We start from the raw sequence: 26051 nt of genomic DNA on the forward strand, positions 1-26051 counted from the left end.
GTGTCGATGCCTTTAAGAATGAAATGACGTCCACGGACGCCATCATTGATGACCATGGCACCAGGCTTGTAAGTGCTTTCGCCCTATGATCTGCACAGAAACAAGTCAAAGTTGAGTAGCACTACTAGAGCTTTTGGGGTAGGGCAGTGCAGCTTGAGTGCTCCAGTGATGCCTTTAGGAAGGGGACTAACATCCATAGACACCATCGTCATTATGACAACAATAGAGAAGGATTTTCATCCTAGAAGATACTACCCACGCCGTCCGGTAGCCTACCACGTCATCGCCGCCTATCACAAGAGCAGCACCTCCAGTAGCAGCGGCTTGGGACGCATGCGCCGACAGTCCTGCCAGGAAGCACCGCTGCCAACTGGACTTAGTGATGATGAATAGTGCCCAAAGGGGACCAATGGAGCCTGTAGACTCCTATCCCGCTACCAGATCTCGCCACTGTGGCCTGGCCCTCTCTAGCTATGGCCTGGCTGCTGCACAAGAGGCCATTGGAGGCCACTTGCCATGACTTTCAACTGCGCAATGTTAGGAAGGAATCATAGCCATGGTCACGGGGGACCACGTGGAAAGGGGTGTGGATAGCAGCCTCACATATGGCATGAGCGCCAGCGATGCAACCTCGCGTACGCCGTGAACACCACCGACGTAGGTCATGTGTGCCACCTCTAGCCCTGGCCACGCTAGGCTTGGAGGCGCCTGCACACCAAGCCCACCGACCACCAGTAGGATGTAGCCAAGCATATGGGCTTCGACCTATTGATGTTGAGCCCGAACACAAGGTTTGGGCGTGGGCAGGGCAGGTAGCAAAGTGAATCGCAGGTACGCGGCCACCCTCTTTTTGACGTGCTGGCCAGTGAAGAATAAGTCATTTGGACATGGCCCTAAGCACATGCTTGGCCACCTTCATACTCCACAACCTATACTCATGCAGGATGTAGCCATGGCATGCCCCGAACGCTGAGCAGCTAGATCCGAGAAGGGAGCACTGAATCTGGGGCCAGAGGACACAGATCTGGCGTCGCTGGCCACCCTGCTCACCTATCCTTGCGGTTGCTGTGCTCGAGTTCAACATGGGAAAAGGAGGTGGAAAGTGCTCTAGAGGGAGGCCTTGTTTGGCACTCCCGTGGGCCGCTGCCATCGCTCGCTAGCGAGGAGGGTTGCTAAAAGGTGGGGGAACATAAAAGAGAAGAACACCATCGCCATTGAACGCGGAGTGTTCAAATGGTTAGGCACCACTAAGAATGAGAAGTTAAGGCCACCCAGGGAATGGGAGGTGGGTTTGCCTGCACGGAGTACCAGCTACAGGTGGAACTCCTACAGGCACTCGCCATATCAGGTGTTGCCCTTACTGCGGCGATTCTAGTGACCACAACTGCTAATGCCACTATAGTGGTGGATGTGAGTGGTAAGCAGCAGATCCGATGGAGGAGCTAGTGGTGAAAAGGGCAGACTAGGAGGTGACCATCGAGTCATGAACTTCAAGAGCAACTAGGTCTAGAGGAAAGTTGTGAGCATTACGTTCGGGCCAGTCGCCGCTCCTTCAAGATGAGCGTGTTACATGGCAAAGGTGGGCAGAACTGTGATGCTGGACAAAGTGTTTGTTGTTGTTGAAACCGAGGGTTGAGCCCACACAAGAGGTCACAATTCAGGCTCCAAGGTGGTGTCGCCAACATCACACGGGGAGTTGATGACTTTCATGCGCTTGCATTAGTAGTTGACATAGGGGGACTTGTGGCATGGGCAGATGTCATGGGTCTTCTTTGTTGGCCTATAATTGGCCCTCGACGGCTTTCCGCGTGGCACATGCCGTCGGTCCAGGCTCCATTGCTAGGTCGAGGATGTCATCGGAGATATACTCAATTGATAAACTACACCAACTTGTAGTTAGGATGCTAGAGCTCTAGGGTGATCAACACATAGGTCTTGATGTTGACATTGGTATAGGCTTCACATTAGTAGAAACAAACTATTGGGGCATGTTTCGTGACATGACATTGCCACTAGCACCGAGGTCGACGAGGTGGTGATGCCAGAGGTCACAGAGTTGGTTCTCGACATGGCAGGGATCATCAATTGGGGAGGTTGCAAGTCAAGGTGATGAGGTGGAGGGCCATGCTATGTGTGGGGCTTGAGGATGCTGCTCTGGGATAGCGGAGAAGTGAAGGTGCTCTGGTAGTGATTTGTACAGGCGCCTGCGCAGGGGTGGCTGGGCTAACTGCCCCTACCAACCCTCATGAGCTGCCCCTACAAATCATGTGTGTAGTAGTTAGTGGTGATAAGAATGGGTGTACGCGCAACGGGATGGTTTAGTGGTGGGGGAGGGTGCACACTACAGGGGATGAGGTGCAACCGTAAGACGCATGGGAGTAAGGGCACCATAGTATAGTGAAGAGACGTCTGAGTTGGGAAAAAACTAAGCAGATACAATGAATTGGGGGAGCACCTTATCCTCCCTTGGCTCAGCTGACCTTTCATATATATTAGTCAAGAACACACCTTCTGCTTCAAGTTGCATGACCAATATGAATACAATGCATATACTACGATGCTCAAATGAAACAACAAGGGCAAATAACTTGGCCAGTACAACCTTTTTAACTCAAAACCACAACATATATTAGTATTGATGCAACCGAGACCTAAGCAATAGAAACCATCTTATTTTTCAAGGACCATCCAAGATCCTTACACACAAACACCACAACATATTATAGTTTACTGACCTCAATCCTCATCATAAAGGATTAGATTAATAAACAGAAATAAAAGTTCTTCATGCAGAAGTACATATTCGTATTGTCATATAACCGTGTGAACCTTTGCTAGCTACTTTGAAGAAACTGAAATCATGATCATGACCACAGTGCAGACGGCGGCTGCTAGGAGCAAACCACATGAGGCGTCGAAGGAGGTGTAGAATTTTCTATGACCAGAGTCAAAAGATTTTCCATTAATTCGCTGATTGTCAACTACAAGACCGAGTCCAGCGGCACCTCCCGAGGTTAACAGTGCGCAAAGTACCTGAACAATGCATACATCCATCAGGTAAAAACAACAAGTGATGAACTGTAATATTTACAGAAGAACTTTACACTGATATCTTGATGATGAATTCACACAATTTTAGAATAAAGTAAGGGAAGGCTTACAACATCCATGAAGATGAGGAACCATGCAAAACCGGTGCCTCCAATTCGCTGCCCTTGGACGACAGCAATTGCTGCCACAGAAATTAACACCAGAGTGTAGGCACACCCAATGGCAGCTACGGACAGGACATACCTGAAAACATTACAAATCACAGTTAAATGTTATACATAACTCCCATATACAGTGACTGCAAACGAAACCACCCTCACCTATACGTGTAAAGATCTTGGAAGCTCATGTCATGTATCTGGCCGAAGTCTTCATCAAGCAAATAGATTAGGTCATATTCAGTTCTAGCTGTTGTTGCCATGACGACAACAGATGCTGCGAGGATGGCTAGGGTGATGACACGAGTGACTAGGGTTGCCATGGCATGACCTCGAGCTCTAGGGGCCATTTTTGTGCCTTATTTGAGATGCTATGTGCTTGCATTGCAATAGTTGTTGTCATAAGGATTTATACAAGTCCGCAATCTGCATGCAACCTCGCTTCATTCATTGGAAATAACGAGAAGTTAAGTTCAAGGAAAGTACAACTACAAGGACACAGTACATTTGGATGAAATCTATCGCTCCTTGTTTAGGTCGTCATGTCATTAGACAGCTCAACGGGATGGAGATGCCTTGAGTCTGAAGCTGCGTATAATTAATCACAACAAATCAACAATGCTAATTTGGCCGACCAATTAATCAACCCTTTAACGAGAATATATATAATATTTGGTCGCATTCATCTAAATGGTTGCAAACAAACAATAGTGGTGCAACAAAGATACTACCATATACTCTTGCTCTGTCCCATAAGGAAAGTCATTATTGATTTGTCCTATGTCAAAGAAGTATGTGAAAATTGACCTAGTTCATGTCAACATAAATAATGTAGCACCAAACAGACATATATTATGAATTTATATTTTGTGATGAATTTAATGACATTTAGGATTATTTGGTACCATATATCCCTTATTTTATAAACATAGTCAAAGTTAAGATGGATTGATTTCGATCAAAACAGGTTTGGCTTTTTTTGGAGATGCAGGGAGTAGTTTAGATACATGTTTTTGTTGATGCAACTAAATACGTACATTACACATTAACCTATACCTTAACAATAAAAAGACAAAATTTCTCTCTCTTTTTTTGGTCTGCGCCTTTTTTTGTCAAGCCCATTCACTCAACTTGTCCGGCCCACAAGCTCTGAGACCCAACAAACATGCATGCTCGTCTTCGGCTCACTCACACCAGCCGAACGCACCTAGCAGGCGAGGGACTAAAACTATGGACTCCATTGTTTAAATAGGAACGGCTTACCACCACACTACAAGAACTCATGTGATGTCTAATGAACTTTTGTTATTTAGCCTTGTTAACACCTTCAAATATTTACGTTGAAACACCACTATGGTTGGCAAGACAAAAAAGCCTATGAAAACATGGTATCGCATATATTAGAATAATCCGGCAAAAAAATACAAAAAAAATTGAAATCATAGTATGTCAGAAGTTGCAAATCACGCATTTTTTCGCGCAAATATCGCGCGCTTCGTAGCCGGTGGGATTTGAACTCAAACCTCACCGTCACGTCACGCATAAGCATAACCTCCTCTACCACTCTACTCATCACTAACTTATGTCTATATTTGAGTTTAATTCCCCCATATTATCCTAAACCGAGCATACATTGATTATTTGAGAACGGATTCAAATGGAAAAGTTGTCAATTATAAAGTTTTATCACTTTTCAAGATCTACAACTTTTATATTGGTTGTTTCTCTATCCGAGGTCATTTACAAAATTTGAATTTCAAATTTGTTAGAGTCAAACGTAGTTTTCGATGACAAGATGATCTCAAATTAAAAAATTATCAACTACAAAGTTTCGTAACTTTTCGAGATCTACAACTTTTATTTTGGAAGTTTTTTTAAACAAATTAATTTAAAAAGCTTAAAAAATTCAATTTCAAATTATTTATATAGACGGTTTTCTTAAACAACTGCCTATAAAAACTAATTTTTAGTGACGTTTTTTAATTGAAACCGCCTATAAAAAAATTCACCGCCATGCATAGAGCTTTTTTTACTAGTGTTGACCTTACCATGCAGGAAGTTAATGGAAAAGTTCCAGAACACCGTAATATAGAGTTAGATGAAACACAAATATCATAAAAGCTAGTAGCCATGGGTTAACTTTCTTCGGGGCCGCCCGGCCACTTGTGCGCGTGGGTCATGGCGGAGATCCAGGCGTGCTAGTTCTTATAATCTGACTTGGATGTATATATATGTAGTTCACCACACGCCTTGGATGCTGGTTAGCAGGTTGATGAACAGGAGCTGACGCTCAAAAGGAAAATGGGAAAAAATAAAAGAAACACTACACCTATGCCTGTCCGGCAGATGCTTAGTCTGATGCCCGTGTTAGTTCAGGATCACGATTAGACACTGTATGTGGTTTGGTTTAAAGAAGAAAAATGAAGAACAGATGAACACAGGATTTTGGGAACGTCCAGGTGACCCCCCGGGAACAGCGCCCTTTTTCACCTTTGATTCACCAAGATACAATTCGCCTAACCGGCTTACACGAGATATCCTCCACACCTCACACACCCAGCTCTTATACCCGAGCTTAACGCACACGTCTAACAAACTCAAAACAGAAAACGCACGCGATACATATCACTGAAAAACACACGGTTTAGAATACTCCGGAACGTGGGCGCGGTCACCACGCCACCCCGAACGGCCACCACCATTCAGCTCCGAATTCCCTGGCTTGGGCTGCTCCTGACCATCCATCAGTGACTCCATGCTGCCAGGCTTACTCCAACAGACTCCCCCCTAAGCCTGACAAGCGCCAACTTCCCTGACACCAAACAAATGCCTCATAACTGAAAGCTTCACCGCAGACATGGTCTTGGTTAACACATCAGCTTTCTGCTCTTCTGTACACACTCTCTTGACAATGATCTGTCCTCTCTCGATGCACTCCCTGATGAAGTGGTACTTCAAGTCAATGTGCTTGCTTTTACCATGGAAAACAGAGTTCTTCATGAGAGCTATTGCAGAGTTATTGTCCACATAGAGTATGACAGGCTTTGCTTCTTTTCTGGTGATTTCACTGAGCAAATTCCTCAGCCATAAAGCTTGCTTTGCAGCTGCTGTGGCTGCCATAAACTCAGACTCACAGGAAGACAGAGCCACTGTCTTTTGCTTCTGTGAGCACCAAGTCACCAAATTCTCATTGAGGTAGAAAGCCATACCTCCTGTGCTTCTCCTCTCAACTGTGTCTCCACTATGATCACTATCTGTGTACCCCACACTAGTACACAGAGGTTCTAAGCCGGTGGGGGTAAAACATTACTACAGGCGGTTTTAGTTATAATCCGCCTGTGTTGAAAATTTGTACGGCTAGAATTGAAAACCGCCTGTATAAAAGGCTCAGTACAGGCGGTTATTGTAAGAAAACCGCCTGTGTAAATGGTCCATTTACACAGGCGGTTCAGTTATGTGAACCGCCTGTGTTAATAGATTTACACAGGCGGTTCACATAACGGAACCGCTTGTGTAAATGGACCATTTACACAGACGGTTCAGTTATGCGAACCGCCTGTGTTAATCTATTAACACAGGCGGTTCACATAACAAACCGTCTGTGATTTATCTTCCTATAAATACCACTAGCCCCTTCTTCCTCCTCGGGCAGAACTGTAGCTCGCAACCACCTTCCATTGCAGCCCATCTTGGAGGTCCAGATTTTTCAAAATACAAGGGGGGAGGTTTTGATCTTCATTTCTTGGAAGGAGGTGGCTAAGAAAGGTTAGTTGATGCCTCTAATGCCTCTTTTTGTGCCCTCTTGCTCAATTTGAGCTACTTTTTGGATCTAGGGTTTCACCATGAGAGGGAGAGAGTAGAATAGCTAGGTATGGTCTATTTTGCTCAAATAAAGTTGCTTAAGATGGATATATGATGTCTCTCCTATCTTCTTTTTTATGTTTCCTTCTCTAATTTGTGAATCCAAGAAATATATATGTAGTAGTTTCCATGAATGGTGTTTCCATGCTTGGGAAGGGAGAGAAAGATAAGTTTTCTTTTTAGTTTTTTAAATTATATGGTTTAGGATGTTATTTTTTATGTAAATTTGATTTAATTATGCGATAAGCATTTTTTATATATGAGGTTGCTTCAGATGTTGCCTCTCCTCTCACCATTTCCATGTTTCCTTCTCAAATTTTTTAGTGATATAATATATTTAGTTTCAATCAACAGTGGCCACTAACTTGTCTGCATTTCCACCTCTGACATAGACAAGTCCTAGATCAATGGTGCCTCTCAAATATCTCAGAATCTGTTTCACAGCCTTGGCATGCATAACAGTTGGCTTCTCCATAAATCTGCTAGCCAACCCAACAGAGTATGACAAGTCAGGTCTAGAGTGCAACAAATATCTCAGACACCCAATCATTCTTCTATATTCAGTTGCATCTACTCTCTGACCATTCTTGTCAGCATTCAGCTTACATCCAGGATCTAATGGAACTTTTGTTGGATTGCACTCCATCATCCCAAACTCCATCAGGACCTTCTTAGCATATCCACTGTGTTTGACTGTGAAATGATCTTCTTTCTGATCTACCTCAATCCCAAGGTAGTAGGATAGCAAACCCAAATCAGACATATCAAATTCTTTCAGCATTCGTGTCTTGAACAACTTGACCTCATCAGTGTTCCCACCAGTAACAATCAAGTCATCTACATACACACCTACAATGACTGAACTGTCTCCTGCTCCCCTTGTGTAGACAGCTTGTTCACTCAAGCATCTTCTAAAACCCAACTTCTTAAGGCTCTAAGGCTCTTGTCTAATCTCACATTCCAAGCTCTAGGGGCTTGTTTCAGTCCATATAGAGCTTTATTCAGTTTGTACACCTCCTGCTCTCTACCTCTCACCTGATAACCCTCAGGTTGAGATACATAGACTTCTTCCTCCAATTCCCCATGTAAGAAAGCTGATTTGACATCCAAGTGATGAACTCCCCAGCCATTGTTTGCAGCATAAGCCAGTAACACCCTGACTGTATCCAGTCTGGCAACCGGAGCAAACACCTCCTCAAAATCAATGCCAAACTTTTGCACATACCCCTTTGCAACTAGTCTTGCTTTGTGTTTCACCACCTGGCCTTCTGAATTTCTTTTGAGCTTAAACACCCACTTGAGTCCAATGGGTTTCTTGCCTGCAGGTAACTTGCCCAGTTCCCAGGTCTTATTCTGTTCTATGGATTCTATTTCCTTATCCATAGCTTTTTTCCATTCCTCATGACAAGCAGCTTCACTGTAGTTAGCTGGTTCACCAGTTTCAACAAGCAATGCCTCAACATCAGAATCCATGAGCTCAACTTCTGAAGTCTCATCATATAGCTCATCCAGGCTTCTGAATTTCATGGCACCACTCTCCATAGCTTTTTTCCATTCCTCATGACAAGTAGCTTCACTGTAGTTAGCTGGTTCACCAGTTTCAACAAGCAATGCCTCAACATCAGAATCCATGAGCTCAACTTCTGAAGTCTCATCATATAGCTCATCCAGGCTTCTGAATTTCATGGCACCACTATCATTCACAGAAGATGGTGTTACTGCATCAATTTCAACTTGCACAGGTTGAGGTGTAGAGAAACCAGCCTGTGAAGATTCAGGGATATCAGACTGTATCACTGTATCTTCTGACCATTGAAACAGATTTGGCTCATTCAGATTTGCACTTTGATTTTAATCTTGTGCTACCTGTTCCTGCCACTCCTGTTCCTCAACATATTCACCACCACCATACACTTCAGTGGCCGATTCACCATCAACAGTGAACTCAACAGAGTTACCACTGCCTGACTGCTTGACCCAGTCCCACACAAGCTTCTCTTCAAATACTGCATCTCTGCTAACTACAATTTTGTTAGTGGCAGGGTCATACAACATGTATGCTTTACTCCCCTCCTCCACTCCAAAATACACCAGCTTCCTGCTTCTGTCATCCAGTTTCTTTAAGTGAGGCTTCACAATTTTTGAATATGCAGTGCAGCCAAACACTTTTAAATGTCCCAGACTTGGTTTTCTCCCAGTCCAAACTTCATGAGGAGTTTTGTTACCCAACACCTTTGTTGGCAATCTGTTAAGAAGAAACACAGAGTGCCTGACATCCTCTGCCTAGTACCTCCCTAGCACCTTCATGCTTTTAAGCATAGCCCTTGCCATCTCCATCACTGTTCTGTTTCTTCTCCCTACCACTCCATTTTGTTGAGGAGTGTATGGTGTTGTGAACTGCCTCTTGATGCCAGCCTCATCACACACACTAGTGAACTCACCGTTCAGAAACTCACCAACTCTATCAGACCTCACAATCTTGATTCTGCAGTCTGACTCATTTTCAGCTTGGGCTTTATACTTAACAAATGCAGCAAGGGCTTGATCCTTGCTTTTCAGCATGTGCACATCCATCCACCTTGAATAGCCATACTTTTCCCCACCAACTGTTTCAGAGACCTGAAATTTACATGGCCTAATCTCCCATGCCAAAGCCAAGCATTATCATCCATACTAGCCATCAAACATCTTAGCACAACAACATTCAATTCAATCTTATAAAGTCTGTTTCCAGCTCTAGGTACTTTCATAACCAGTCTGTCAGAATGTTTATCTACTATCTCAAGCAAATTCTCATCAAGCAAAATTCTATAACCAGATTCAGTCAGTTGACCCAGACTAATCAGATTACTTTTAAGCTTAGGGATATAGTAAACATCTGACAATACCCACTGATCACCACCCTTCCCTTGGAAAATGATTGTACCTTTCCCACAGATATCTATTGACGGTCCTTAAGTATCAAATTTAATTATCAAATAAATAAAGAAAAGGATCCAAATGAAATCAACATCTAGACTTAGGGTTTTATCTGATAGAATTCCACGAGTTTTGGTGTTTGTCTATTTCTGTAGGGGGTTATCAGGAAATACAGAAGAAAGGCCCATACGTCGGGATTACATAGAGATATTAACGTGTCGTGCAATTATCTTACATCTAGAAGACTCCAGAAGCCATGGGAAGGAAGCGGAGGCCGAACGGAGCCAGGACCTGGGCGCCCGCCCAAGTCCTTAGGGCGCCCGCCCTGTTACAGTGGCCAATCACGTTCAACCTCGCGGATTATGCTCCACCGACCTAAAGGATCAAGAATAACCGTTCAATCAATGTCGGTTTGATCTGACGGCCCAGGTTCACTTGAGGGGACTATATAACCAGACCCCCTAGCCCCTGGAGGAGGCACCCCTTGATCATTATTCTTATTCATAGACAGAGCAAAAGCTAGGGTTTAGAGATGAGAGCTCTCCTCTCTTCTCTAAACTAGAGTAGATCTAGATAGTAGCAAGATGGAGAGTGAAGGAGGATTAGAGGAGAGGCCGGCCTGTCGGTTCTTCCTCTGGTTGTACTTCGTCATGAACAAGCTCTAATCAAGCTTGCTCATGGGATGACTGTGGTAATCTACTTCTAATTCATTATGCAATTACTAATCATGTATGTTCTGGTTCACAACTCTTTTGAGTACTTCTAATCTATAGGACGCTATAGGTTAGAGTTGTAGTATAGGTGTAAGCGAGGTGCTTAGATCTAGATTACTTGTGGATATCCCCTGTCTAGCTGGATCGTGTGGTAGGCCACGTAGGTGACAGTTACGTTGGTCCTCTGTAGTCCACCTCTCGTTAGCAGGACGGGTAGGGTTTATCGGCCTAAGGATAAGCATTCTTTGTGGTGTACTCTTATCACGTGGTTCGTCCCAGACATAGACATACCCCTTTGAAGTAAAGAAACCATAGTTATTCTCTCTATTCGCTACCATCGCCCACATACTAGAATTGCTGTACTCTCTATTCCCATATTATCACTCACTGTTATCTTATCTTTAATATTGTTCTTATTCGATTCTACCATCTTTCCTATTTACACTTATTTACTTATCTTGGTTAAGTTAGAGCGTAGATCAGTTCTCCTGTTTCCCTGTGGATACGATAAAACCTTTAAGCGGGTAAAAGCTTCAACGGTATCCGTGCGCTTGCGGATTATCTGTGTGCGTATAAATACCATAGTACACTCTAGTGCCATGCTGGGGATGACAACCTAGTATTCAAGTGGTGTTAGCAAGTGTCAACAAGCATTTTTGGCGCCGTTGCCGGGGAAACGGTTGCTGAGTTGACTACGAACTAGCTTAATCATTTTCTAAAAAAAATATATATATATTTTCCTTTTATCCTTTGCCTCATCTCTACTAATCTTTCTTCTTATCTAATCCTTGATCTCTGGTCTATCATGAATTCAAACATGTCTATCTATGAATTTCATAGACCTATGGGCACACATCTCGAACCACCAAAATCTTCAAAGCCTATCATAGCATCTAGTTTTGAGATAGACCCCGAATACATAGAATTTGTTCAAAAACAACCTTTCTCAGGAGAAGGTGAGGAAAACCCATACACACACCTAAGAGAGTTTTATCGAGTCTGTGACCTCCTTCGCATAGAAGGCATGTCCGATGAGACCCTTAAATGGAAGCTCTTTCCATTCTCTTTAATAGGAAAAGCTAGACATTGGTATAAACTCAAAGTAGGTAGTGTTCATGGAGATTGGAAGGAGTTACATAATAGTTTTCTTTTAAAATATTTTCCAATCTCTAAAGTGGTGGAACTTCGGCGTAAGATTATTTCTTTTAGACAACTGGAAGAAGAATCTCTTGGCAAATCATGGGACCGCTTTATTAACCTTACTCTCACTGGCCCAAAGCTTTCTATTCCACAAGAAGTTCTTCTAATTCACTTTTTTGAGGGCCTTAGTGGGGAAATAAGCAAACCTTGAATATAGCCTCTAGAGGATCCTTCTATCACCTACCTGCTAGTGAAGCTTGGAATTTGATTGATTTATTAAGTGGAAAGTCTCCTAGCTTTTATATCCCTGAGAAAGAGATAGAACCAGTTCCTAGACAAGAAGAAGAAGATTCGATAGCCAGATCACAACCACTTCAATTCCAAGCTTTAGCTATCGATCCTAAACCATCAATATCCCAAAATTCTCCAAGGGAGGAAGGAATTCCGACCTTAAATCTTTCAGATGCTGATGGTTTAGACTTCTGGTTCCATAAGAGACCTTCAAGCAGGGATAATTCAAATCCTTGCAATAATGTTTCTCTTAGAGAATGTCCTGGTTCCTATTATGAAGAAGTCGAGGATGACATATCAAGTGAAGGAGAGCTAAGCCATATTGAAAATTCTAACACCTCCCCTTTCCTGATCACAAGTTCTAAATGGCTAGAATGTGTAGAATGGATGGATAAGGAAGTAGCCTTAATGAATTCTGACTTTGGTTCAATTTCAAATGGTGAGTTCTTGACTCCCTTTGAAGATGAGATTCATCCAACTACAGAAGAGGACATAGGTGAGACCAATCCAGGAGAAACTCCAAATATTCAGATTGGAGACGAAGATAACATTAATGAGCATGAAATTTATTTCATAGCCACTTTGTTTACTCCATGCTCATATGCAACATCTTCCCAATCTATTGGTCTCTCCAACATCACCACATTTGAGATCTCCAACCCCCTCTTCCTTTCTATTTATAAAAACTTTAAAAAGGTGGTTGTCGATGCATATGTCTATAATAAATATTGCAGATCTTGTTGAGCTAATCTTGATATACAAAGGTTGGCGTCGGAGGGGAAACCACCTTGCCAACATAAATTGATGGTTTCCCAAGGACAAGCTTAGTGTCCTAAAATAAGCACTGATCAGATCATAACATGAACTTTTAATTATTTACAACATTACCTTGTGTTTTGAGCATATAAAGATAATTGTGAAAAAAAATTCCTTCGGGTATTCTTGTCACTAACCCTTCCACGATTGGAACAAGAAGATCAGATGAATGACAAGCAAGTACAAGGTATGTCCAACCAATCATCATGCAACACTGAATTAAATTCATCCAAACTTGAATTCTGCAAAATTCAAGCTTGGGGGAGTACTTTACATAAAAACATCCTTTGCCATGTTGCTATGTTGGTTGTCCCTACCTTTAAGACATGCTCAATTCGTTAAATACTAATCACACTACTTCATCTCCACTTGAGTAGATCTCTATAAATGCTGTCATGTTACCTTTGTCTATTTACTAGTAAGTGTTAGTTTGGAAGTACTGCACATACTTCTATTGGATTTTAAATTAAGCATGGTGCTTAGGTTAAACAGCCTTTCTTAATCTGATTAGACATGGAGTCTAGTTTGGTTATTGAACTAAAAACTGCTTGTGTAGACATTGGTATATTTTTGTCGGACTAACCCCTGCAGAAAAACTTTCAATATCGATTTGGAAAGTCCTGAGATAAACTCACATCAGAGACGAAGAGAGTGACACATGAAGTTTAACAATTTGCACAAGAAGGACATACCTCATTCATCATAGAGAGATGATCCATGGAGGATGCCACAAACACGATGCACAACCGCTAAGAAAGGAAAACTTCCACAAGGTGATACTGTACCATCACTCTTCAAGCAAGGTAACATCTTAAGGTACTTGACTATCACTTTTATAAGCTTCTCCTTGGTTCTGGCGTTCATATAAATAAAAGAGACAAACATGTATGATTTACAACTCTAGATTAACCAACCCAACTGATTCAACATGTTTAGTCCTTTAATCCTTGTTCTTAGTACTACCTCCATGATCCTACACTCCTAATCATATGAGCTAAAATGTTACACATTCAATCATTGAGAGATATAAAGAAAAAGACATATACATATATAGATTATCTTTCCATAGGTTGAGCGATCTGATCTGACAAATGTTATAAGTGCTACACTCATGAACTTTTCATCCATCAACTTTGTCTTGCTCACTATGCTTAGGGTTAGAGAAGAACAAATACACTTTAGGTTCTGTTGGTGTTTTCCACCAACAGGACCCATGCACTTGATCTCTACCTTGTCTCTATGAGCAGGTACACTTCGAGCAAAACACGGAGGAGTTTTATAACTCTCAGACTCTACCAAGTGAAGGACCTGGATCTACGAGCACAAACACACTTAGCAGGATACTGCCAACGCCGCACTTCGAACTGCTGGGCAAACGAAGAGGTGCAGACGTCAAGGTCCGCACCTGAATCAAATGACGCACCTGAAGAATGAACACGGTGAGAAGTCTTGTTAAGAAGACTTAAAACATTGAACCCTCGCCGAAAGGTAAGATCGGTAGTTATCCATATTTATCCTTTCTGCATTCCCTTTTCCCTTTAACTATTTACTTTCCTTAAATAGATTATTAGTTAATCATGCTATCTTAAAAAGAAAATAAAAATGTTAAAAAATACTAAGCCCCATGTGAGTATACGAGTGGCATAAAACCCATAAGTACCTTCACTGTGGTATAAAAATAAAATAAATATTTCTTTTCTGCTTTATAAAATAAATATATAAAAACAGGGAGTAATATTTATTGAGGAAGCTCAACATGATGAAGGCTAGATATTTATGCTAACACTTAATCAGTTTCACAAGCTTTGTTGTCTATTTGAGCTCCACAGAATTTAAGAATCAAGAAGACTAGCAGATGGAGGACATTCTAATCGCTGTCAGAATGCTGCTGACTTTTAAATACACCTCTTCCACCTGCTAGCTACATCAAGAGAAATTACGTCAAAATTCAGCTTGGAGGAGAGCACCTCCATTTATCTCGCTAAGTATTTCTACCTATCTTTATACTTATATTATATTAGAATATTAAAATACATAAACTATGAAAAACCAAATAAAGATTTTGTGCTTATATAATATCTTTCGCTTAGTGTGCTTAATAAATAAATAAAGTGGCTATGCTAATCTGAATCTTAATAATAAAACTCTAGCATGGAAATGATGAACAGTTGCTCTGCCTAATTTGCAAATTTAAAATTCTCTCTCAAGTTTAGACATAACTATTATAATTTAAAGCTTGCTCTAGATCTAAACTTGTGGGATGAAAACTTGATCTGAAGTCTAAGTTATTAACGGATATGATATGGGAAGGTTGAGCTGCTGTTTATCTGTTCCTAGAGATGCTTGAATTCTGGAGAATTTTAAATTGAAAAATCTTTAAAATATTGCATGATGAGTTCCTGTATGATGAGAGTTTAAATTCCTACCACAGCCATATATACATGTTTGCTAGACTTTGAGCCACACATTTACTATTTACTGCTTATGAGCATTGAGTGTGGTCAAGCTGTGTAGACCCTTAGGAGCTTGTCATGTGGTTAAATCAAGATTCACTTGCACGTTCACTCATATATGCTACTTCTACTCCGGAAGTACCATCCACATATATCCATCCATGTCCATCTCCAGAACCACCCAAAAATATTCTACTCCTAATCCGAGAGAGAATAACCAAAAATATTTCTGTTTTCCCTTGTAAAATAAATGCTCAAGTTATCTTGCTACTACCACTTGCTATATTATCTCAAGAGATGAGTGCTCTGAAAAGAAAAGAAAAAAAAGAAAAAAACGAGGAAATAAAAAGGGGCAAGTGCCCGGAACCTCGAAAGAAAAGAAAAAGAGTGAGACGAGAGGTAAAAATGGACAAGTGTCCGACAGTAGAATTAGGGGTACAGGATACCCACCTGAGAGGAAAGAAAAAAAAATGAAAGATAGAGCATCTCATTCTCCTCATAAAGTTTCAAAAAGCAAGGAAGGTATGTATCCCCTCAAAAGAGCAAAAGTAGAATTAGACTTCCACCATTGTTATCACCATCATCACCATACACCATTCATTCGCCACACATGCACATCTTGATTTGACTTATTGACATGTTTCTCTGGATCCATGGTTTGACTATGCAATAAATGTCTTGTAAGTATGTATTAGCTGTCTCTCACCTATGAGCTCCAGATATTAAAGCCTTATTAGAGTAGGGTGAGAGAGAAGGCAATGTCACTATGCCTTATACCACAAATACCACATATCTTGAGAGAAGGCATATACCATCACTCCTTTGATAAGGATCTAGAAATACCACAAAAGAGAGATTTAGAGAGTCATACAAGGAATCTCTGAGTTTTATTTGAAAATCTGCAAAAAAAAACTCCAGAGTTATAGCTGATCAAGAATAAGAGACATGGCACTTGACTAAACTGTTCTATCTTTTAACTGCTCAAGATGAAAGTGACGGTTACAAGTCCCATAGTGAAAGGTAAAGTAAGTAAGTTTTAAGTCTTGACAGTTTACTCTAACTCAGAGATGAGATCTTATTTAAAAGCATGTGTACCGTCAAATTTTTAAGATATTGCAACAACTTCTGATCCATTGCTGAGTGTATCCTTGCTCAAGGACGAGCAAGAGATAAGCTTGGGGGAGTTTGTTGACGGTCCTTAAGTATCAAATTTAATTATCAAATAAACAAAGAAAAGGATCCAAATGAAATCAACATCTAGACTTAGGGTTTTATCTGATAGAATTCCATGAGTTTTGGTGTTTGTCTATTTCTGTAGGGGGTTATCAGGAAATACAGAAGAAAGGCCCACACGTCGGGATTACATAGAGATATTAACGTGCCGTGCAATTATCTTACATCTAGAAGACTCCAGAAGCCACGGGAAGGAGGCGGAGGCCGAACGGAGCCAGGACCTGGGCGCCCGCCCAAGTCCTTAGGGCGCCCGCCCTGCTACAGTGGCTAATCACGTTCAACCTCGTGGATTATGCTCCACCGACCTAAAGGATCAAGAATAACCGTTCAATCAATGTCGGTTTGATCCGACGGCCCAGGTTCACTTGAGGGGACTATATAACTAGACCCCCTGGCCCCTGGAGGAGGCACCCCTTGATCATTATTCATTATTCATAGACAGAGTAAAAGCTAGGGTTTAGAGATGAGAGCTCTCCTCTCTTCTCTAAACTAGAGTAGATCTAGATAGTAGCAAGATGGAGAGCGAAGGAGGATTAGAGGAGAGGCCGGCCTGTCGGTTCTTCCTCCGGTTGTACTTCGTCATGAACAAGCTCTAATCAAGCTTGCTCATGGGATGACTCTGGTAATCTACTTCTAATTCATTATGCAATTACTAATCATGTATGTTCTGGTTCACAACTCTTTTGAGTACTTCTAATCTATAGGACGCTATAGGTTAGAGTTGTAGTATAGGTGTAAGCGAGGTGCTTAGATCTAGATTACTTGTGGATATCCCCTGTCTAGCTGGATCGTGTGGTAGGCCGCGTAGGTGACAGTTACGTTGGTCCTCTGTAGTCCACCTCTCGTTAGCAAGACGGATAGGGTTTATCGGCCTAAGGATAAGCATCCTTTGTGGTGTACTCTTATCACGTGGTTCGTCCCAGACATAGACATACCCCTTTGAAGTAGAGAAACCATAGTTATTCTCTCTATTCTACTACCATCGCCCACATACTAGAATTGTTGTACTCTCTATTCCCATATTATCACTCACTGTTATCTTATCTTTAATATTGTTCTTATTCGATTCTACCATCTTTCCTATTTACACCTATTTACTTATCTTGGTTAAGTTAGAGCGTAGATCAGTTCTCCCGTTTCCCTGTGGATACGATAAAACCTTTAACCGGATAAAAGCTTCAACGGTATCCGTGCGCTTGCGGATTATCTGTGTGCGTATAAATACCATAGTACACTCTAGTGCCATGCTTGGGATGACAACCTAGTATTCAAGTGGTGTTAGCAAGTGTCAACAATATCAATAGTTGAATCATCACCAAAACGTACCTTGCCATTTACTGCTAGATTCAGATCTCTGAATTTCTGACGATCACCAGACATGTGGTTGCTTGCACCATTGTCTAAGTACCACAAGTTACCTGATGGATCACCTCCATCGGTGAGATGAAGTTCTGGCACAACCCTGGCTTCATTCAGGTAAAGCTTCTGAACCTGAAAATCTTCAGAGTACTTTAGCCTGTCCGACAACACAGTTTCTGCCAACAGCACCGCCGGCTCTCTGTCGATTCTGGCCAGATTTTCTTCCTCAGCCTTCTTCTCACCTCCCGGGCATCGATTAGCATAGTGCCCGCGTTCATGGCACTTAAAGCATTTTATGTGACTCTTGTCACGCTTTCCTGTGCCGCCGCCGCCGTCAGTTCTCCCACCGCGACCGCCTGTTTCACCACCACGGCCACGGCCTCGACCTCAACTGCTGCTCTCTCCTTTCTTCACCTTCCCGGACGAGTCACCACCGGCAGATCTCTGCCTGGCCTCCCACTCCGCCTGGGTAAGTAGCACTTGCCCGGCCGGGGTCTTCGCGCCACCACCGCTACGCCGCGACGTGCGCTCCTCGAACGCCTTAAGGCGCCCGACTGCCTCATCGAAAGCAATCATCTTCAGGTCATAAAATTGTTCGATCCCAGCCACAACCGTGAGGTAGTGATCAGGGATGATGTCAAACAATTTCTTCACCAGCGCCGCATCGTCCAAACTCCCCCCCAAGCTGTTGACCTTCACTGACAGCGTCGACAGTTTTGCAACAACCTGATCAAGCGGATCGTCATCCTTCATCCGGACATCGTCGAACTTGCTCTTGAGCGTTTGAAGCCGCGCATCCTTAACCCATTCCGCTCCAACGAATCTCGCCTTTAATGAATCCCACACCTCCTTCCCCGTCTTCTTCTTGGCCACCTACATCAAGATGTCATCTGGGATGCACTGAAGAAGGTGTGCTTTGATCTTCTTGTCCTTCGTTCTCAGCTTCGCCACCTCTTCCGCCGTCGGCGCCGCCGCTAGATCTGGTTCCACGACCTCCCACTCGTCACGATCCTCCATGATTGCTTGAACGCGAATACACCAACTGGTGTAATTCGTGTTCGTCAGAGACGGGTACACTTGACGTGCCTCGCCGCCGCCGCGCGCACCGTCTCCGCTCCCGCTGCCGGTTCCTCCGACAACAAGCGCCATGACTCGATCTAAAGTGAGATCCGCGTGCAATCGATCGCTCTGATACCAGATGTTAGTCCAGGATCACGATTACACATTGTATGTGGATTGGTTTAAAGAAGAAAAATGAAGAACAGATGAACACAGGATTTTAGGATTTTGGGAACGCCCAGGTGACCCCCGGGAACAGCGCCCTTTTTCGCCTTTGATTCACCAAGATACAATTCGTCTAACCGGCTTACACGAGATATCCTCCACACCTCACACACCCAGCTCTTATACCCGAGCTTAACGCACACGTCTAACATACTCAAAACAGAAAACGCACGCGATACATATCACTGAAAAACACACGGTTCAGAATACTCCGGAACGTGAGCGCGGTCACCTAGCCACCCCGAACGGCCACCACCATTCAGCTCCGAATTCCCTGGCTTGGGCTGCTCCTGACCATCCATCAGTGACTCTCTGCTGTCAGGCTTACTCCAACAGCCCGCCATGTATATGTCTGATAGACGGTGACTCGGTGAGGCCTATTGATGGCCGACTCGCGAGGTGCCCAAGTTCGTCATATACAGACTATGGAAGACGGTGGAGGAGGACAAAGTCGTCGTCCAGCTCAGTCATGCTCGATCCCTGCCATCGGCACTGGTCGAGCCGGAGCAGCACGGGATGAGTGAAGATGGTGCTGGACCTGGACAACGTACGTAGTAGCATAGGCATCACCTCGACGCACAAAGATGTGGAGGTTACCTAGATCCGATCCTGCCCTTGTGTGTGAAGTGTGGGAGGAGCAGCACACGATGTGCCTCTCAGCGAGCACAGCGACCTCGCGCCTCTGGCGGTGCGCCATGGCGAGGTGGCCACGTATCATCCAGACGACGAGGTGTGGCGCCCGAGACAGCCGATGGGAGCCGATTGCGAGACCGAGAGCTTGGACTTGGCGATGTCGTCGAGCTCCTCCATGGGCACAGACGAGACGTGGCCACGCGGCGAGCAGGTGTGTCGGAGGCCCCCGGGTTGGCACTGGCAGCACTTCTGGGGCGGCCGGGGCCGGCACAGGGCCGACGGCCTTGATCTGGTGCCGCTGGATGAGTAATGAGGCCCGAGGCCCAAAGGGTGGTGGCCGTGGAGGGGGTGTCAGACGGCGCCCGAGACAGGGCTCTCGGAAGACAGCGACGCTTGTGGCGATAGAGCACGTGGCGGACGCGAGCTCGGATAGCTTGGCGTCCCTGGCGCCAGCGCCAGAGACTGCAGCTGCCCAGCAGTTGAGGATTTGGCAGCGGCGCCTAGACCACTGGCAGAGGAGAAGTGGCGAGGAGGCGACGGGGTGTGTGGAGTACTGGGTTTTTGGGGTGTGCACCCGGGCGAGCAGTGCTTGGAGAAGATGGAGAAGAATCGTGGGCATGGGTGAAGGAAGAATATGTACATCACTAAATTATGACTATGCTAAAAATATCAGCTCAAAACAATAAAGCTCATAAATGGTATATTTAGCATAAGTATTTAGCGGAGTTATAGATTTGTCTCATGTCAAGATTAATTGATATATGAAACTTTATTATTTTGAGCTGATATAGTAATGATTTGATGATGTACTTAATCTATGATTTTTTCAAGATTTTTAAGTGTCCTAGGAGATTTTATGATATAACTTTGGGACATTTATATAATTTTACATCTATTTTATAAAAGTATTTTGTTAGGCACGGTGTCCACCAATTAATTTGTTAATAACTAGAGTGTCTTTTAGAAATTACTTGAAAATAAATGTCAGCTAGCAAAGAGCCATCAGTTGAGATGTCCAACAGCAGATTTTACAAATTAAAAAATAGGCTTTTGCCAGCCAGTTTGTCTCGATCTCGTTAAGTACGCGCATGGAGCCATTTTGTGGTTACTCCTGGAATCATTTTGTTTCTTTGGATTATTCTGTGCCATCAACTAACTATCAACACGTACGATCGGACACAGCAATATCTTGATTTCCCTAGACTTCTCTAGAGGACATATTTATAATCGACGTTAAAAGTGCAGGCACAAAATCAAAAACATAACCTTATTATTACAAATCGTAGTTTGTTGCTTGACAAAAAATTGAAAGAGGAGAGAAGACGAGCTAGCAATATACATAGATGTCTTCTGTGCAGTCTTGAAACATGTTAAACTGTGTGATAAACATGATATTTTTGGAACAATGTAATTTGTATTTAATTATAGCTAGATGAGCAAGTGAGCCGAGATGGTTATCATGAACACCATGCAGACAGTTGCCCCCAACATCAAACCACACGAGAGGTCCACCATGTTTAAAAATTTCTTGGAGTCCGAATCCAGAAACTCTGGAAAACGCTGGGCTTCAACAGTCAGACCAAGGCCTGCGGCAGCTCCTGTGGCAATCAGCATCGCAAACACCTGCAGCATTCAGGGACATTCATTCAATAATTGAAGGAATTATAATGGAATAAAAAAACAGCTTATATAGTCAATAATTTTCACCCAACTCCATAGGGAGGTACTAGACACCTTTTCGTGGTACACTCTGTGAGGAGGTCCACCAAAGTGACGTGAATCTGGCCCCGGATCCACTGTTTTGGTGAATCATAATTTGGTGGATCAAGAGCCTTTGTGAATTTTTTTTTGTATAATAGACCTATTTTTGATGAATCTAGAGCTATTGGAACTCTACCAAATAGGCTCTATGTACTGTTTTGAAAGCATGTCCATTTTCTTTAGTTTGGTACCTTGTCTAAGCGATGATTGGTTTCTTAGTTCAGGCTAACCTGGCGTGTACTATAACGAAGTAGGCCGGTCAGTGGATACGAGAGCATATTAATAGTTGTGTGTGTTCGAATATGAGATATATATGTTCGGTATATCCAAGAGACAAGGTACGACACGTCAAGGTTGTTAGCATGACTTGGATTGATTCCCAAGTAAACCCGGATCCATGTATCTAGTCTAGAATTGTTGTAATCTGTTGTAAAGTAGTTGTAGATTCAGTTTCATTGTACAATCCAATCACGACAACAGATATAGAAGTCTTATAAAAAATACTAGAATCACTATGTCGGATGAACAAATGACTAAACAACCAAAATAAACTTTGTAGATTTTGAGAAGTTATGAAATTTTATAGTTAATTTTAATTTAAGTTCATCTTGTCATTCAAAACTACATCTTTATTTGAATATTTTAAAATTTAAATTTTTCAAATGACCTGGTATGAAAAAACTCCCTAAATAAACATTGTAGATCTTAAAAAATTATGAAACTTTGTAGTTGAAAGTTTTTTATTTGAAATCATCTTGTCATGCAGAATCTAGTTTTGAATTCTCAAATTTGAAATTTAAATTTTGTAAACGACCTTGGATGGAGAAACTCCCTAAATAAAAATTATAGATCTCGAAAAGTTATAAAATATTGTAGTTCACAACTTTTTGATTTGAAATTATGTAGGGCCTCAAACAATTAATTTACATGTGATTTGGTATAATATATGAGGAACCATAATGTAATATAGACATAAGTGATAGTGTGATGCCGTGGGAGACGCGTAAGATGGAGGTCATCCCACTGGCCATGAAGCCCTGCATTTTGCAATGGTTATGGAGGGAGACGGGCCGGCGCCAGCCGTTGGGGGGCTCCCACGAAAAAGAATAAAAAATTTGCTTTTCTTTGTTTCAATCTTTGCCAAGTGTTGGCTGCTCGGCAAAGGTTTTGCCGAGTGCTCGAAAATGAATCTTTGCTAAGTGTCGAAAATATTTCTATAGGCGGTTTTCTTAAGGAACCGCATGTAGAAAAATCATGTATTTCTACAAGCGGTTTTGTTACGAAAACCGCCACTAAAAATTAATTTTTACAGGCGGTTTTTGAGTTCGATCCGCTGATTTCTTTTTACATTCATTTTTAATTGAAACCGCCTGTAAAAAAAAATCAGTGCCAGCATAGAGCTTTTTATACTAGTGAAGATGTCTTTGTCGATCAAAAATCTATCGTGTGATCTTTCTGAGTGTGTCACTCGATAAAAGCTTTGCCAAGTGTCTTTAGACCTTTACCGAGTGCCACAGACACTCGTCTAAGTACCAGAGTCCAGTACTAGTGCGAGCAACTTCTCACCCTTACCATTGCCTTTGTCCAACCGGTTGTCCTCGGTAGTTCGCATGGCGGTAGCCAACAACTCGCTCGCCGGTCTTCAACCACCGCCACCGTTCCCCTCGCCTAGCCAATACTGTACATGACCCTCCCCCGATCGAAACTCTGGTACCCTAGCCCCGCAGCCGTTGCCACGTCTCCCATCCTGCTGCCCCGCCCCCATCCCATTCCTAATTTGGGCGACATGTCATGCGCATGATCGCGCTTAATTGCGTCAACTGCGGGTACGCACACGTGCAAACAAAAGATTGCACATTGCCATTCTCTCTTCTCCACACCGCCCGAGGCCTTGTTTACTTCCCAAAAAATTTTGCAAAATTTTTCAGATTCTCCGTCACATCGAATCTTTAGACGTACGCATGAAGTATTAAATATAGACGAAAATAAAAACTAATTGCATAGTTTGGTCGAAATTGACGAGACGAATCTTTTGAGCCTAGTTAGTGCATGATTGGACAATATTTGTCAAATACAAACGAAAGTGCTACAGTACCTGTTTTGCAAAATTTTTTGGAACTAAACAAGGCCCGAGTGCACTCCTGCCACGGAGCCAACCTAGACTACATAGAAACAAGCAAGTGTCTTTTCTTTTATGATCGGAGCCATACTAAGCCATGCAATTAATGCTATAGCTAGGTCGAATCTAGGCAACTAATCACGCCCCTAGGCGTCCGGCCTGCTTAGGGCACTCACAATGCAAGACTCTATCATAGAGTTCAAGACAATTAATTACATATTATTTATGATATTTTGCTGATGTGGCAGCATATTTATTGAAAAAAGAGGTAGAAAAAATAAGACTCCAAGTCTTATTTAGACTCTAAGTCTACATTGTTCGAGGTAATAAATAACTTTAGACTCTATGATAGAGTCTGCATTGTGAGTGCCCTTATACAATAGCAAGATTTTAGGGGGTGTTTGGGACTGCTCCACAAACTCCACCATAGAGCAGCTCTACAAAAAATTGGAGTTCTTTTTCCTCAAACTGAGTGCGTGGAGCTGAAACCATTTGGCTAAAAAACATGGAGTGGAGCTGAAAAACATGTAGCAGAGCAGTCCCAAACACCCCTTTAGTTATGTATATCCATTATGGATATAGAGGCCGGATTAATAAAATCCATTATCTAAAGAACTGCAATATAGCAATTGATACTCACCACATCAGTGAAAATGAGAACAACTGTAGCACCACCGCGGCCAATTTTCCTTCCTTGGGCTAAATGGATGACGGCGAATGGAAGCACCAGCAAAGTGTAAGCACATCCAATGACGGCTGCAGATACAACATACCTGATAAAAAAAAAATAACGTAAGAATACACACGAACTTAAATTTGAGCAACTAATAATCGACCAAATTTTACAACAGAAAAAGAAATTGACAACAGATGAGGAGAGGTCCTTTTGGAATTCTCACCTGTATGCTAAACGGTCCCGAAAGGTGAAATTTGGTGGGTCCTCTACGGCGCTAAACGGTCCAACATAAATTTTGTCTGTCACCATAATGATAAGAGAAGCTATGAGGAGGAGGAGCGTGAGAACTCGAAGGGCCAGGGATACAGCAGCAAGGGCTCTCTCTGAGAAGGCCGCCATTTCTTTGCAAGCTAGTAGGAGCTTATGTCCGGCTCTTCTAAGATTTATACTGTGCTTGGTGCTACCTTCCTGTTTGTTGTTTTTGAGGATTAATTGTTCAAGGCATTTGGCACGATTCAAAAGTCCTTGATGCAATCGCTAACGCGCGTTTGAAGTTTTCTTGTGAGGTTGCAGCCAAGCTAACATCGTTGCTTTTTGTTTGTTTTGGCTGGTTGCAGCAGGATCCCCGCCGGCTAAAATGGCTGCACACGGCTACACATGCCAAGTGTAGTTCTATCTTGTTTTTTTTGGTCAAGGCGTCAGGGCCTGTCAGCTGTCACTTGAAAGGTTTTCTTAGACCTTGTTTAGATCCGAAAATTTTTTGGATTTTGACAATGTAGCTCTTTCGTTCACTACTACAGGATTCATTAACCGCAACGAGCCCATTTCCACCTCCGTGGCGGGCACAGTTTTCGCCCGCCACGGTTATTCAACCGCACGCCAAAACTACCGACCACAGAAACGCCCGCTGCGGTCACTACAAGAAATGCATGATTTTTTGACATATTTAGTATGACAATAGACCGTGATGTCATTATATCATCCAGATTATGACATTCTGTAATAGGCATTTTGACCTAGTGACATAAAAAAATTGGATGTCATAATAAATGTCATAGAACTATTCTAATTCCATGCCATGTCATCCACTATGCCAAAACAACACAAAGGAGACAACTCAATAGTGAGTTAGAACTAAAACACGTCACTAATAAGTATTTTAGTGAGGCAGTTAACACTATACCATAGCCAACAATTAGCGTCAGACAATGGTCGCTAAAACGTAATATTAACGTCCTGGTTCATTCGGGCCTTGTTTACTTTCAAAAAAATTTGCAAAAATATGAACAATAACACTTTCGTTTGTATTTGACAAATATTGTCCATTCATGGACTAACCAGGCTCAAAAGATTCGACACGCAAATTATAGGTAAACTGTGTAATTAGTTATTTTTTATCTCTATTTAGTGCTCCATGCATGTACCACAAGATTCGATGTGATAAGAAATATGAAAAACTTTGCAAAATATTTTGGGAACTAAACAAGGCCTCGGACTTGCGGAAGGCCGAACCCGGCAAGGAAAAATAACACCTCACGCCGTCGCTCGGTTCATTCGGACTTGCGCCTCCCCAACCGCGTCTGC

General features: G+C 42.6%; 2 protein-coding genes across 2 annotated transcripts; both read right to left on the reverse strand.

Annotated features, from left to right (window-relative positions):
- Positions 2839-3532, reverse strand: LOC8066065 (CASP-like protein 4D1). The gene is made up of 3 exons (XM_021462104.1): positions 3372-3532; positions 3162-3294; positions 2839-3033 (listed from the first exon to the last, which is right to left on the reverse strand). Exons 1-3 carry the CDS (start codon positions 3530-3532, stop codon positions 2839-2841), a joined length of 489 nt encoding a protein of 162 aa, XP_021317779.1.
- On the reverse strand, positions 21340-24866 carry LOC8066066 (CASP-like protein 4D1). The gene is made up of 3 exons (XM_002450873.1): positions 24691-24866; positions 24432-24564; positions 21340-21534 (listed from the first exon to the last, which is right to left on the reverse strand). The coding sequence occupies exons 1-3, from the start codon at positions 24864-24866 to the stop codon at positions 21340-21342; spliced, it is 504 nt and encodes a 167-aa protein (XP_002450918.1).

This window comes from Sorghum bicolor, chromosome 5, assembly GCF_000003195.3.
Source record: "Sorghum bicolor cultivar BTx623 chromosome 5, Sorghum_bicolor_NCBIv3, whole genome shotgun sequence".
Taxonomy (NCBI): domain Eukaryota; kingdom Viridiplantae; phylum Streptophyta; class Magnoliopsida; order Poales; family Poaceae; genus Sorghum; species Sorghum bicolor.